Source organism: Ixodes scapularis, unplaced genomic scaffold (genome assembly GCF_016920785.2).
Source record: "Ixodes scapularis isolate PalLabHiFi unplaced genomic scaffold, ASM1692078v2 PGA_scaffold7__128_contigs__length_106722199, whole genome shotgun sequence".
NCBI classification, from domain to species: Eukaryota; Metazoa; Arthropoda; class Arachnida; order Ixodida; family Ixodidae; genus Ixodes; species Ixodes scapularis.
This window is the reverse complement of record NW_024609882.1, coordinates 42,225,007-42,238,934: the sequence shown is the minus strand read 5'-3', so window position 1 is coordinate 42,238,934 and position 13,928 is coordinate 42,225,007. Positions and strand designations below refer to the sequence as shown.

Here is a 13,928-nt window from a genome sequence, read left to right as displayed (position 1 = left end):
TTTATCGCGTTTAATTACATCTTCCGGGAAAAAAAAACTAACGTGGTGCCTAATTCACGGGATAAAACTACACTAAAATCAAGCTCTCTTTTTTTTTTTTTAAGAAGTGTATTAGTTTCCTTTTAAATGCAATGCACCGCAAGCGATGCAACAGGTTCAAAGAGCGAACTTACGGCGAAGCCGACCGTCCCAGCCTCCGCGAGGCGAGGTACCTTCAGCGCCGGTCCGACACCCGAAACCCCCACCGACGCAGCGCGGGCGCGCGCGCTCCGGTGCAAGTACGTGCAAGCGCACCTCGATGCGCGCTCCTCACCCCAGCGTCTGCCGAGAGCACGCGCGCGCGCCTCATCTGCAAAATGCGCGCGCCCCGAGCGGCACAAAGAGTCCGCGGGGCGCACGCGCCGACGCGGAACCGACGTCACGTGGCGAAGCCGCCTCAGCGCCCGCCTTTCCCGCGCCGGTCGTCCCTGACGTCACGAAGCGACTCCGACCAATGGTAGTGCGCGGCTCCGCCCCCGTTGCGCGAGCTTTCCGCCGTTCTGCGCCCCCCGTCGGGGTGCTTGTTTCGTCCGCGCGCATTGTGAGCGCGAGACAAAGTGTCGCAGGCGGCCCATTCTCGGGAGCGCCGATGCCCTCCGCTGCTGCAGCCGTCTCGCCCGTCGCCTCACGCCGCCGCTAGAAGAGGACGGCGCATCCATTCTCTGCCTCCGCTGCCTCCTCCGCCGCCGCCGGGTGACGCAGTGTGCTGTGTGTTTTGTGTGTTCTGCTCCGCTGCGGTGTCCGAGCGCCGGGCTCTGTTCTCCTCTCGCGGCGAGAACCTCCGTGGACGCGCGCTCGAGGACTCCGTTGTCGTCGCACCGTCCTGCTCTACGAGACCGCCTGCCAGCTGCCTCGTCGCTGTGATCCTGGCGCGCTTCAATGGTCATTCTGTGAGTCGCTCGAGCTTTGAACCTCTTTTTGAACCGCCGCACAACGTTAGCAACTCCAACGCACAATTGGGAGACTGCGAAGAACCGGTGTAACGGTCCCCCCAGGACGCCGGGAGATGCACCTGTTCAAAATGTTTGCACCGGTAGCCGGTGCCGTATGCAGATACCTATGACATACAGGTGCAGGTGCCACCGACACCGATGCCGGTGGAGGGGTGAACCTGAGAGGGGGGTGGGCAGTTGGGTGACGTCATGCACAGTTTGGCGTTCTGCTCCCGCTGTATCCGATTCTGATTGGCCGGCTATCGTGCGGACGTTAGCCGTCCCAACGTCACACACTGTGGTGGCACGAGCAAGCTACGTTCGAGGGAGAGGACGTTGGGAGAGAGGGAAGAAACGGACGGCTTCGGTGCTTCTCTGACGAAGAAGCTCAATCTGGAAGTACTCGAGCGATTTGAAACTGGCTGCCGCTCTCGAGAAAGACACAGGCAGTGACGAGGAGTGTCGGGCGCCCACCACCGTATCGAGATGCCGGGGGGGAGGTGCGGCCGGTGTCCTGTGTTTGCTCGGATGTAGCCTGCGCGCCACCCTTGTTTGCTTTAAAGGGGGAGGGTGGTGGGCCCGGCTTGTTGACACGGCGGAGTCGCGGGGCGCCTGCGTGCGGTGGTGGCGAAGGCGCGACGTTTTGCGCGGTCTGTGTGTGTGCGTACTTCGTTACACCGTCTGTGCTGATTGTTTGCGGTGGGGAGAAGGACGCGTCTTTATCTTCGAAGAGGCTTTGTCCGGCGTCGTGAGGGGCTGGCCCTCGTTTAGCCACTCTCGTCTCGGAGGTCCGTGGAAGCGAGGACTTCCAACGCAGGCAAAAAGCGACGTTCCAATGGATGGAAGACGTCTGCCGCTCCTGAAATGCTCCCCGAAAAAGTATGCGTTGTGTTTTGTGTGGGACATGCTTTGTCATAGATACTGACTGTATGAAAATGGTTGGCAGCGAGGTCTTTTAGGCTGTCCCGCTTCCACACTCTCAGAAAAAAAGGTGTATTCTTACACCCTTAGTCACATATAAATACACCCCAAAACTTCAGTTGGACGTACAGTGCACTGACATCGATCTGACGGTACTTACTTTCACGAGAGGCCTGATAGCCGTGTGGTACAACTTATTAAAATAGCTAATTGTACGTGTAATAACTAAAAAAAAATAATCGGGGTTTTCTTGGCCTTACTGCCAAACCTCAGTGCTTTCTTCCTTTTGTCTTTGATACGTACTTTAGCTATTTAATAGGTTATATCCCACCGTTATCAAGCTTCTCGTAAAATTGGAACCGTCTGTTCGATTATAGTACGCTGCACGTCGAACTTAAGTTTGGAAGTGCATTATATGGGACAAAAGGGTGTAAGGTGATACATTTTTCTTTTTTTTTTTTTTAGAGTGCAGCGCGAGCTTCCCGCTTTTAATAACGCTTCGGCGTCTTGTAAGCTTCGTGCGTGCACGCCCACTCAAAGCACGACGGAAGGTAATGACCCAAAAGCGACGCCTTGCCGCCCTTACTTTTACAGTAACTGTGGAAGGCACGAAAGAAAACTGAACTTTTTGTTGTAGTGCGGTCGGGGGCGTAGTAGTGCGTGCTTTCGTGCCCCTTGAGCGCGCATAAAGCTGTGCTCGTGCGCTCTTCCTGTCGTCGTTGAGGCCTCACAGGAAGTTGTTCCCGAGTATGATAAGGGAAAAACTGCGTCTTCCGTACAAAATGCGTCAAACCGACTAGTCCTTTCAGCATTGCTGGAGCGCTGAGCAGTAAAGGCTAATTCTTCAGGAGGGCTAAAGTGTTTGCTGGAATACCATGAACCTCTCAGAACGAGGTAATGAAAGAGCACTAGTTCCAAAGACTTGCCGAAAATCCAATCATCATGCCATTAAAAGAATAACTCGACGGCTTGGCATGACGTTTTCACCACAAAACAGACGTCTAAATATTTGTACCTTAGCGGGGAAAAAATTATAAGATTTTTTTTTGCCAGTTCTATAATGTGGTAGAATTTCTAGTGTGATTATTCTGAATAACCTACAAGATATGTTTACTTCTTATGATGAGGTACAGGATTCAGCAGTCTGATATAAGCTCAGAAATATAACGTTTGGTATATGATTAGAGCACTGATGAGCATGCTGGGATCCCAGGCTGGCTCGTAGCGCGTTTCAATTTCTACACTATTAAATTTGTAAGACACAGAGCATAATTATTGTTTGTGTGGTGGGCTTTGAATCATTCAGTAAAAGATGAACTGGGCAGGACAGCAACATGCTGCTCCTCGGGTCAGCTAGCTCTGCAACTTTATTATCCCTTTCGTCAATCCCATTTTAATAAAAATAAAAAGTTTTTTAGCATTCAAGATTGCCACCGTGAGTCCGGGACAAGCTGTTGACCGGGGCCTTGATTTTTGAAGTCAGTCCACGAGGAAGTATTTATCACAGGCGTCAGTGTGACCACGGTAACCCCAGCCTTGACTTGAGAATGAAGCTTATGCAGACGTGGACCTTCCCTGGAGTTATTTCTGACGACGTCGAACCAGTTGTTATCATTATACTGTAACATAGAAAATCAGGACTCCTCTTCTCCGTTGATGAAACGGTTACTGATGTTAACAAATACAACTGCTTATTCAAGTGATCCGATATGAATTTTTTTACAACGGATATGTCCGATTCGTCAGCTAATGTTGGGAGGAATAATCCTAATCTAAGGAAACTTTCCCTGCCGTCCTCCCTGACCACACACACCCTCAGCGGGGACCCCGAACACAGCCAAACTCGACAAACAAGGTTCCACACAAAGGCGGGCGAGCCGAACTCCTCCACAGCCGTAAGGGGGACCAAGTTTGCGAGCTAGCGGGCGGACCACTCCACAGCCGAAGGGGGGTCGGACGTGCAGGTTGGCTTCCAGAGGCAGGGAGATGTCCAAGGCTTGGTATCCGGGCGCCAAGTCCTTTACAGTTGGTTGGTTAATACGTTTATTGAATATCTGCCTTCTGGCTCGTAGACAGAGAAGTTATACATACACAGAGCAAAACCACCTCCGAAGTAGAGATCCCAAAAGCAGACATGCACAAGACAAAACGTTAACGCGGGGTTCTTTGAACTAAGTGTAGCGTTACAGCGTTCACGTTCGCCCCCAGTTGGGGCCCCCCGACTCCGGTGGAATCCAACAGCCGTCCCGTGTAGACGGAAAGAACTCCCAGAGAAGGCGAAAACATAAAGTGAAGCTAGACTAAACACTCGCGTGAGCAAAACTTCGCGACAATACGATGAATTCACAGCTCGTGCAGGTATAAGGAGTATTCACTGGCGGCCATAGCTGTGTGCGTGAATGCTGAGCGCGTGCTGATGGCGAGCTTCCACAGTTCTTTTGCAACGTGCATTCCGCACCATCAAGAGTGCCGGTCTTAGCAGCCTATTGATATGAGCTCGTTCTGAGCATGTGCTCTAAACAGCACCCACAAATATGGCGTCTAGTGAATACTCCCTATAGGAAAAAAATGGTAGAACAGCGTCAGATGAGCACCTTGTTTGCTAAGGCAGCTGCATAGCTTAAAATGCGGACTCAGCGTCTCTAAGACTGGAGAGGCTTCCATGGGTCAGGACAGGCTTTGTGAACTCGCTCGTTTGAGTGTAAAAAGAGAAGAAACCGAACAAACTGACTTGAAATGACGTTGTGGACCAATTCGCTTCAGCGAAGGCAAGAAAAGTTATGTTGTAGTTTCTATGCAGTGCCACGATGCATTAATTCCTGCGTTATATTTGTTTCGTAAATAATTGAACGTGGTAAATAAAGTGTCTGAAACCTAAACAGAAATTTTTTACAGTAACTGTGTAAATTAATCTAAGTTACTTCACGATTTATCAAGCAAACTCGCCCGCTTTTTTTGTTTTATAGAGTACTAGTACAATTTTTAAATGTCTACCTTTCTTTGTCGCAAAACGCGGGCGTCAGGCGAGGATTAGGAGGTGATTTGACAGGAGCTGATCTTGTTTGGATTACTTCCTTTCATATGAGTTTAGCGCAATGCATTAAAATGGGTTTGCTGGAACACAGCCAGTCTGCTTTCGTGGACACGCGAGATTTTACACAAAATCATCATCGCCATCCGCATCTTAATCTAAGCTAGGTGGCGCAAGCTACCGCCCGTTATAACGGATACAGCTATTAGCCCTCCTCCATCCATTCACCCATACAGGGGCTCGAAAAGACGACTAGCCATGGGCGCCATCACTCCCATAGTGCCCTGGCAGACATTTCGGTTGAGAGTCATGTACAAACGCTGTGATTACGGGAATAGCCGAACTCTTACTATAGCATGGCTCTGCGCAAACGCGGTTCATTGCTAACTCCAGCGCGTGGATATGAACATTGGCGGCAAATAATCGGCACCGGATCACGCGGTCGCTTGTTGTTGCTGCGGCTGATTTTTTAGGGAAAAACTAATGCGCGTTTTGTCTGTTGTAAACGCTAAAAATTCATTCTAAGCAGCATTTAATAAAAGTAAGAAAGTCTCAATACGAAGAAAGCAGAACACAAGCAGGGCACAGAGGCATTCACGTGTCTCTGTCCCCTGTTCACGCTCGTCAGTGGCGTACCAACTTGTTTTTAAGTGGGGGGCGAACCAGACGCCCCCCCCCCCCCCCCCCCCCCCCCGCCATCCCAGGGCCGGGGGTGGTGCCCTTGGTATCCCTTGGGCGCCGCCGGCCAGTGTTTGCCCTGCACAGTGGCGGCTGTTTCAGGGGGAGGGGTGGTCAAAACACATGCCTTGCACCCCCCGGGTTGGTTCGCCCACGACGCTCGTCAAATTTATCAAGAAAGTATTTTCATTAGCCTTTTCGAAATGACATAAACAACGATTTCGGTATCATCCGTCTCCACTATGGACGGATGATACCGAGACGTCCATAGTGGAGACGGACCCATTTCCGACGGCAGCATTATGCTGCCGTCGGAAATGGGTAATGTATGGTGTTAGACCATTTATTGACTGTGAGACTGCGGAATATATATCTAAAGTCGGATGCGCCAGCCTGCCTCGCGGGACACTCCTTTAAAAATTTCGCTGGTGCCTTTTTTCCGGGGCCTATTTCTAAACGACTATTGAAACGTTCATCACAGGTTTAACATGAAAATTTTATGTTTTCTTGTCGGTTTGGTATGAACGTGTTTAGCCTGAAATATTTAAACAGACTTTTGGGCTGAATATGAAAATCTTCGGTCAGTACCGTATTGCTACTGACTTGAAATCCTCAAACTGACACGTATATTCTTCTTCGAGTATCTGCCTTTTTCAAAGCTCAAGAGTAGCAGGCTGTATTTTCCAATCGCCATTGCATGCCGCGTAAAATACGAGCGGTCAAAAGTTATCAGAGCTTGCAGCGCGATCTTTCTTTTGTTTACCATGCGGACGACACTGTCTTCAGTCCCGAGTCGCTTTACCGCAGGACAGTTCACTTCAGGCACTTTACATCAAGCATGTCTCCATCTCCAGAAAGATAAACTATTATTGCCTCAACGGTGCTGTAAGATGTTCCGACCTTTGGTCCGCTAACCCAAAACACACACACACCCACAAAACGCGTCCTCTCCAACTACATAATGTAATGTATGGTAGCCAGATTCCTTAACACCAGGGATGGGCAAAATACATGCAAATGTGTATCGAATTACAAATACAAAATACTTCGTCGAAATGTATTTAATTACAAATCTAATTACATTTCCGAAAAAGCATTTAAGTACAAGATACAAATACAACCAAATGTATTTGGTCTCCTCGAAATTCTTTTCCAAATACATTCCTCGAAATTTGCGTCAGCGACTTCAGGCACCTGCAACGGGTTTCTGGGTATCTCATTTGAATTTTGCATCGCACACTCGGGAGTTAGTCCGCGAGGCTCTAGTAACGTACCAGAAATATAATCACAAAAAAAAAATGTAATCAGCTTGGACGTAATAAGTGAAAAAAGTACAGACCTTCAATCAGCTTTTTTTGTCGATTACATTTTGGTATAGATCAACAAAGAACCGAGACGACCAAGACGTGCAGCACTAGCTACAGAATTTTTTATTGTTGCAACTGGCATCAATTACGAATATCTGGACGACCCGCGCATTTAGAATGTTCCAGGCAAAAATATGGATGGATATCAGGCTGGAAAGCATCACAAGTTCTCAAAGGCACTTATTTAGCCAGTCTGCCTGTGAACGTCGATTTCGTCACTATTCTTGTCGTGGACTAGCACCGTAATCACAAAGTCACTTAATGCTTGTGCTCGATTGAGAGACACTACATTCGGTGCAGAAAGTAGTTTTCTTCCTGCTCCGGACAGTGCCTTTAAAATGAAGCCGGAGGAGAAAAAGAAAAAAAAAAAAAGCCCCATGGCCGAATAAAGGATCGAGACTATATCTTATAACCACATACATAAATACAAGAATTATCGTGGCAATAAATTTGAGGGATGTATTTTCACCCACAAAATTGTATTTAATTACAATTGTATTTGAAATACCCACGTTTTAGTATTTAAATACCCACGTCAAATACATTACCTAAATTGTAATTAAATACAAATGCAAAATACACAAAGTATTTTGAATACGTATTTCAAATACTTGTCTTTGAAATACTGCCCATCCCTGCTTAACACCCATACTTTGGCGATCTTCAGCGAGCTTGTCGCTATTCCACGATGCGCGGAAGATGTCCAGGCTCCACTAAATACATTGCACACTTAACGTTAAAGGCCTACGCCTCATTTGGTTTCGGTTTTGCACCGCAGACACGCATGCAAATCCCGAATGCAGATTCAAACGGCAGCTTTGAATTTCCTACGTTGAATTTACGACTCTAAAATGTGGAGTAGGCCGTGAGACAATACGCGCGCGAAGTGAAATAGCGCGGCGGAAACAATCGCCAATAATCCTCCTCCCAATTGTCGGATGAAGCGGCAAAACGGGTAATCAATTGTTGAGTCGGCCCGCTGTATACGTACGTGCATTAGCTTGGCCCACTCCGTTTCCCCGGGATCCGGCAGTCAACAAAGGAAGGCCTGCGCGTTCCCCCCTCCTCGCCTTGCACACGTCATCACAAGTGGACCCACGCATGCGCCGACAGCGCAGCTCGCAGCGTCTCGCAACGAGCGCGGCGCTAGCAGGCGGCGGCGCAAAACCGGACGCGCGTCTGCCACTTTGCGGCGTCTTTTCTCGTCGTGCGTGTTCGTTTGCCCTCGTGGATCCACTAACGATGACGTCATGAGCGAGCCTTGTCCTCTAGGTGCTATTGGGTCCGGCGCGGCAATGGGTGCGTGTCAGTGAATGCTTCGTGTGATTTACTCGTTCGATACCGACAGATTGCATCTCTCTGAGCCGCCGCACATCGCCAATATACCGTGCAGCGGCAAGCTGCCGATTGCGCCGCCGATGTATAGACGAGACATGCGCGCGACATACACAATATTTGTTGGGAAAGTGTGCACGCCGTGGGATAGCGGGAAAGGCGCCATCTTACGTCCTAGCATGGCCACTTAGGATCGTTTCGAAACCATCCTTGTATTGACACGGAAAGTCAAATGTATTCCGGTGCACATTATAAAAGTTTACGCGAACAAAACTTATAGCCGTAGTAAATATTCGATAGTACATAACTAGTGGCTCTCGTGTCTGCGTGTGGGAAGGGGGACAGAGAATAATGCATGCATTTCTCTGCTGCACACCAAAACGCTGTTTAGATGCATGCCCGCGTTTGCCCGAGCCAGGTGTGTTCACTGCGCGTGCGCGGAAACCAGATTCATGAGAGGTAACGCGTCTGAGATATGAGCCGTGCCGACAGCAGCGCCACCGCTGCGGCGGGACGTGAAAGCTGCGTGCACGTCTATGCAGAAACGTTCCCCGGTGATTGTTTCGTGAATGCGAGTTCGTATTTATGTGATCATTTATAATCATTAATATAGATGCCTCACAAGGTGCTCTCGTACCATGCTTATTGGCGCTATTCAAAGGAACACGGTTCAAGTTCCAGGTAACTGAGCGAGTGTTTCGAGTTAACCTTAAATTTGACTCCCAACATTCGGTAACCTTGCACTCCGTGGTGCACTCTTGACAGTAAGACTTGCACACGACGAGCATTTATTGCGTTACCACGAACAACGATTGAGTAGTGGTACCGAGTGAAACACGTTCTAGTACGAGACGATTCCTTCAATGAACTTTGCTGAAAAGACACCAGTATAGGCCAGTAGAAAACATCAGGATTAGGCTGCTGTACTAAACCACATTCGAAACTTTGTTTTTATTTGACAGATGGTTCTCACATAGAGTGAGTTATGTCAAGCGAAACAAAGGGCCTAAAATTTCAATTGCTCGAAGTAAATGACACAAATATACTATCTATAAATATAGGGACACGTTGTTATTAGAGCGCAGCTCTTAGGCGCCCGTTTCCGGCTTGAGCGGCGTCGCCGTCGGCGTAACCGCGCGGTGCATTATGGGTAAATTTTCAACCCGAGGTCCTCCCAAGGTCCTCCCGAAGGAACCCGAGGTCCTTCGGGAGGACCTCTGGCTCCTTCGGGAGGACCTCGGAAGGGCCTTGGGTTCCTTTTTTATGTAATAATATATCCTGCCAATAAAGTATCCTGTGGATATGAAAGCATGTGTGTCTTTAACTTGGGCTACATTAACGATCGCAGCTTTGACCTCGGATGGCCTCTATTGTGCAGAAGAATTTTCAGTAGAAACTTTATCATTTACTCTGCACCTTCACCCGCGAACCTATCATGCCGCGGGGTTTCGACTTCTCTTAAATTCCCTACTTAGCCTGTTTTCACGAAATCCAGCTTAGGGTATCTTTCCCCATACAAGGTTTTGCAGCGCTAACGAACGCAGAACCTTTTTCAGTAAGCGGTCAAGAAAGAACAAGAAAGGGGCTCATCCAAGTCTGCTATTGAGGAAGGCAAAAATGTGAACCCCCGAGGCAGCAATACAAGACCCATGATAGCCTGCAGGGTCGTGTAGCATGCTAACCCCCCCCCCCCCCCCCCCCTTTTCCCCCGCACTCCCTCCTCCAAACTTGTAAAAAAACTTGTTTACATTGCCATTTTTAATCCTCTGCCCTCTTTCAAGTCCCTCCATGTCCCTTCTCATTTCTTCCCAATCCTTTGTATGCGTACACCCCATTCTGCCAGGCGACCCCATGCATGCACCAGCATCCACACAATGACAATCCAGTTTTCGTTGTTTGCCACTCGTCCAGCGTCTCTGATTTCTTTTGTGGTTCTTTGTGTTGTCTGTCTATCGTGAGTTCTGACTCAGCGACGTTTGACCGATTGCTTTGTGGAGGGGTCTTCACACGCAGAAACGTGCCTGGAAAGCGTAAACGACGCTTGGTTGGTTTAGGGTGCGCGTATACACCTTTCCAAAAAACGCTGCTAGGCCGCCGCCATGTTGCTGATGCTGATGCGGCTGGTGCGACTCTCGCGCCCTCTATCAGCTAGAAGTTTTCTGCCACTCTCTGGGACTGTGAAGACCCGCTCAGCGCGGTTCTCTACATGCATTTTAGCCGTTTTGCATTCGACGTTTTCTCGCTCTCTTGAAAGTTTCCACTTCATTTTTTGATGCGTGCTGCCTACCCTTCTTGTGTTATCTTCCATTGTGAGAAATAAGGCTGGTAAGTGCCTGTCATTCAAGCTTTTCTGCTCGACATTCACGGGAAACGAAGCAGGTGAAGGACGTCGAACGACCCTCGACGCGATTTTGCGAACATTGTTCTTCCCCCTCCCAGAGATAATCCGCGTAGAATCCTCAGTCATCTCCAAAAATAGTTGCCCGGGTTGGGGTGACAAACGGGTCAGTCGCGTTTGTTTCTTTGCCTTGGTGCGGTTGTGAAAAAAAGGAAGCTCTCCCCGAAACGTGCTACAAACGAAGTCATCTCGGATTCCGTCCGATCGTCAAGATGTGACTGTCGTCGCTGTGACTGTGTTATTTGAGATCTTTCTCAAATAAATTCTTTTTGGATAACGCTGCATCGTGTGGTATGTACGATATATTGTTCTAATGTTATTACTTCCTCAATTGTATGTCCGTCTCCTGTCCATTGGTAAACACATTATTTGTGAGCGTGAAAAATGCATGCCTTTCGGCCGTCTTCTGTTGCAATTTATTTTTGACAGCAAAGCGCTTTGTCGCTTCACATGCGGCGAATCCCGCGGCGTCGTCAAACTGATCGCAAGAAAAAAAACAAATAACTAGAACTATACATTCCAGTCGCACTCGTTCTGTCGCGCGCGTACCCAACAAAAACAGTTTACAGTTTTTTTTGTTTTTTTTTTTAGTGTGACACAATGCTTTCTCAATGCCCTCGGGAAAATACATGTACAATGAAACACAAAATATAGCGGGAAAAAACGAGAATTTAGCCGCCAGCAGCGTTTGAAACTGCGCCTACGCAGGCTGCGCCTATTGAAATCACAGTCCACTCGGTTAGGGCTAGGAGGGACGCCGGTGAGAGTCTAGCCTCAAACTCAGTGACTGGGCTCGAAAATGGATTGTGGTCCCTGGGGTCGAGCGTTTTTTGGAAAGGTGTATAATGTGCCGTAAAGTCATTCAAAACAGTTTAAGACGCGCCACGTCATTTGAGATGCGTTTTAAGCCATTTATTACACCGTGGTTGTAGTGCACCATTGCGTACTCCTTTGCAAGCACTCCTTTCTAACGTAGCCTTATCCTTGACCGTACTGGCCATCTGCACTCTTCTACTCGTGCGGATAAACACATGCCATTACAGTCTTGTCAAAGGCGCCTTCCCGTACTTTTTCCCCTTTTCACTGGACGGCATATTTGAGGGCAATATTTAGAGCATATCCTCAGAATGAGCTCACATTAACAGCTTCTAACCGCTCATTCACACTGGAAGCGGATCCGCGTTCGCAAAGCGGTTGCGAACGCGGTTGTAAAAATATCCAGTACAATCGCACGCGCTCGTGATGTCATCGACTGCGCGTGCAATTGCACTGGATCTTTATACAACAGCGTTCGCAACCGCTTTGCGAACGCGGATCCGCTTCCAGTGTGAATGAGCGGTAAGACCGGCTATCTCGATGGTGCGGAAGGCGAAGTAACTGTGGAAGCTCTCCGTCAGCACGTGCTCAGCAGTCGCGCACACAGATATATGGCCACAAGTGAATACTCCCTATTGGCGGCAAGATGTTTTGGTAGCACCCTCCTAGCGTTCCCTCTCCTGACGTCATTACCTTGTGAATGACTAGTTCGATGGTGCTTGTAATTAGCATGGTGGAAGATTGAAATCATTGTGCTCTGAAAGCAACACTGCCAACAGCGTCAAAACTGACGTTCTGACATTACTGTCATTTCCGTCGATTAAAGGCCTGTTCACACATGCAGCGAAGCGCTACACGCCTAGCGCTGACCTCGCGCTAAGCACGTGCGGATGGCAGCGTTCACCAGCTTTGTATCCCACTGTCAAAACTGTTGCCCATGGCAGACGATAAGTAGCGGACGACACGTGAGAAGCGCTACATTAGCGCTTCGCTGCATGTGTGAACCGGCCTTAAAAATCCTTTGCTGACGTCATAGTCAGCATTCGATCAATCGTAAGCAAACCTGTCGAGCTTGCTTATGTGACCAGTGCAAGAAAGCATAAATGCTACACGGACAACAAAGTTGGAGACTCAACGAGGATCTTCGGCTTACGATCTAACGTCTTGGAGGAGACACGTTTGTTGACAAGAATATTCGACACATTTGAACAGATCTCGCGCTTCTTCGTCCTTTTGGCGTTCGCCTGGAGAATCGATGGTTAAATGTTTCATCGACGTTTCATACAGCGGTGTTAGGGCGGGCTTTGTTAGTTCTTTTTATATCCGCTGGGACGTCCAAGACTGGAGCACCTTGTGATAGCGTTTGCAAAGGAAGGGGTCTTTTGAATACCACGCTTGCATTTCCACATTTCCAGAAATCGCCGATTCGAGATGCGCGGAATGAGTCGACTAGCTAGCGCGGCACGAGCGAGCGCGAGCCATTGAAAGAATGCCCCGATCGAAGGAATGCTGGCGCAGCAGAAGCACGTGCCTCCAACCATCCGCAGTCGCACCGGTAATAGAGAGCCGAATGCCGAGAACCTAGGCGCACGCCCCGCACGCGCTCGCCTTATCACTATAAGAGACTCGAAGTAAGCTATTGGCGACGTGCGCGACCGAAAGCGTCGCTGTGGTCGGCCTTCCACGATTGGCCCAAAAGCTGACTATGACGTCGGAAAGGGTATACCATCGACGGAAATAAGAGGAATGAAAGAACTTTAATTTCGACGGTGTTGACAGTATTGCTTTGAGAGCGCAATGATTTCAGGCTTCCACCATGCTATTTACAAACACCATCGAACTTGTTGTTCGCAAGGTAATGACGTCACAAGGGGGAACCATAGGAGGGCGCCACCTAAACATCTCGCCGCTAATCAAAACAAGGCATTGACGAACGCACGTCCAAGGGGCCCTTTGTTTTATATTTCTATATTAGAGCGACTGCTGCCGGGAGACTTTAGCGCATGCAGTGCGTGCTGCGCGTGTGCCTACGTTCCCAGCAGTCTCCTTGGTGCTTCCGTAATTTGGCCAGAGGTCAATTCAAAATACTGTAGGCTGTCTATGTGGAGTCTAGTGACAACTGAACCCTAAACAAGCTCACAGGTTGGAAAGTGAAACCCTTAAGCCACCAGACAAAAGACACGGTGTTCGCAGCGGACAACGTCACAAATATCTGCGGAGCATGCATCGAAGTTCTAGCGTGATCAATGTCACAGGCTATAGACGAGCTCAACTCTGTTACGTCACGGCGCGGTGGTGGCGCGTCGGGCGCACTTCCGGTCTGGGGCTGTGGGCAGAAGTCCCCATGCGAGACGTGTATTCCTGCGTTGTTTTGAAAGGAAAACGTACAAAAACCTGCCTTCTCGTCAAAA

At 48.9% G+C, this 13,928-nt stretch overlaps 1 protein-coding gene across 12 annotated transcripts in view; it reads left to right on the top strand.

The window, feature by feature from the left end:
• Positions 1 to 553: 553 nt before the first annotated feature.
• LOC8042907 (transcription factor SOX-6) overlaps positions 554 to 13,928 on the top strand; it is a 295,892-nt gene continuing 282,517 nt past the window's right edge. For 8 of the 12 annotated variants that reach the window (XM_040498469.2, XM_040222529.2, XM_040498467.2 and 5 more), the window contains exon 1: positions 593 to 929. In XM_040498469.2, coding sequence (XP_040354403.2) covers positions 919 to 929 — 11 coding nt within the window. In that variant the 5' untranslated portion in view covers positions 593 to 918. Of the gene's footprint in view, positions 930 to 13,928 lie in introns of all 12 variants that reach the window. The other 4 variants (XM_040222527.3, XM_040498473.2, XM_040498475.2 and 1 more) reach the window with 4 other exon arrangements.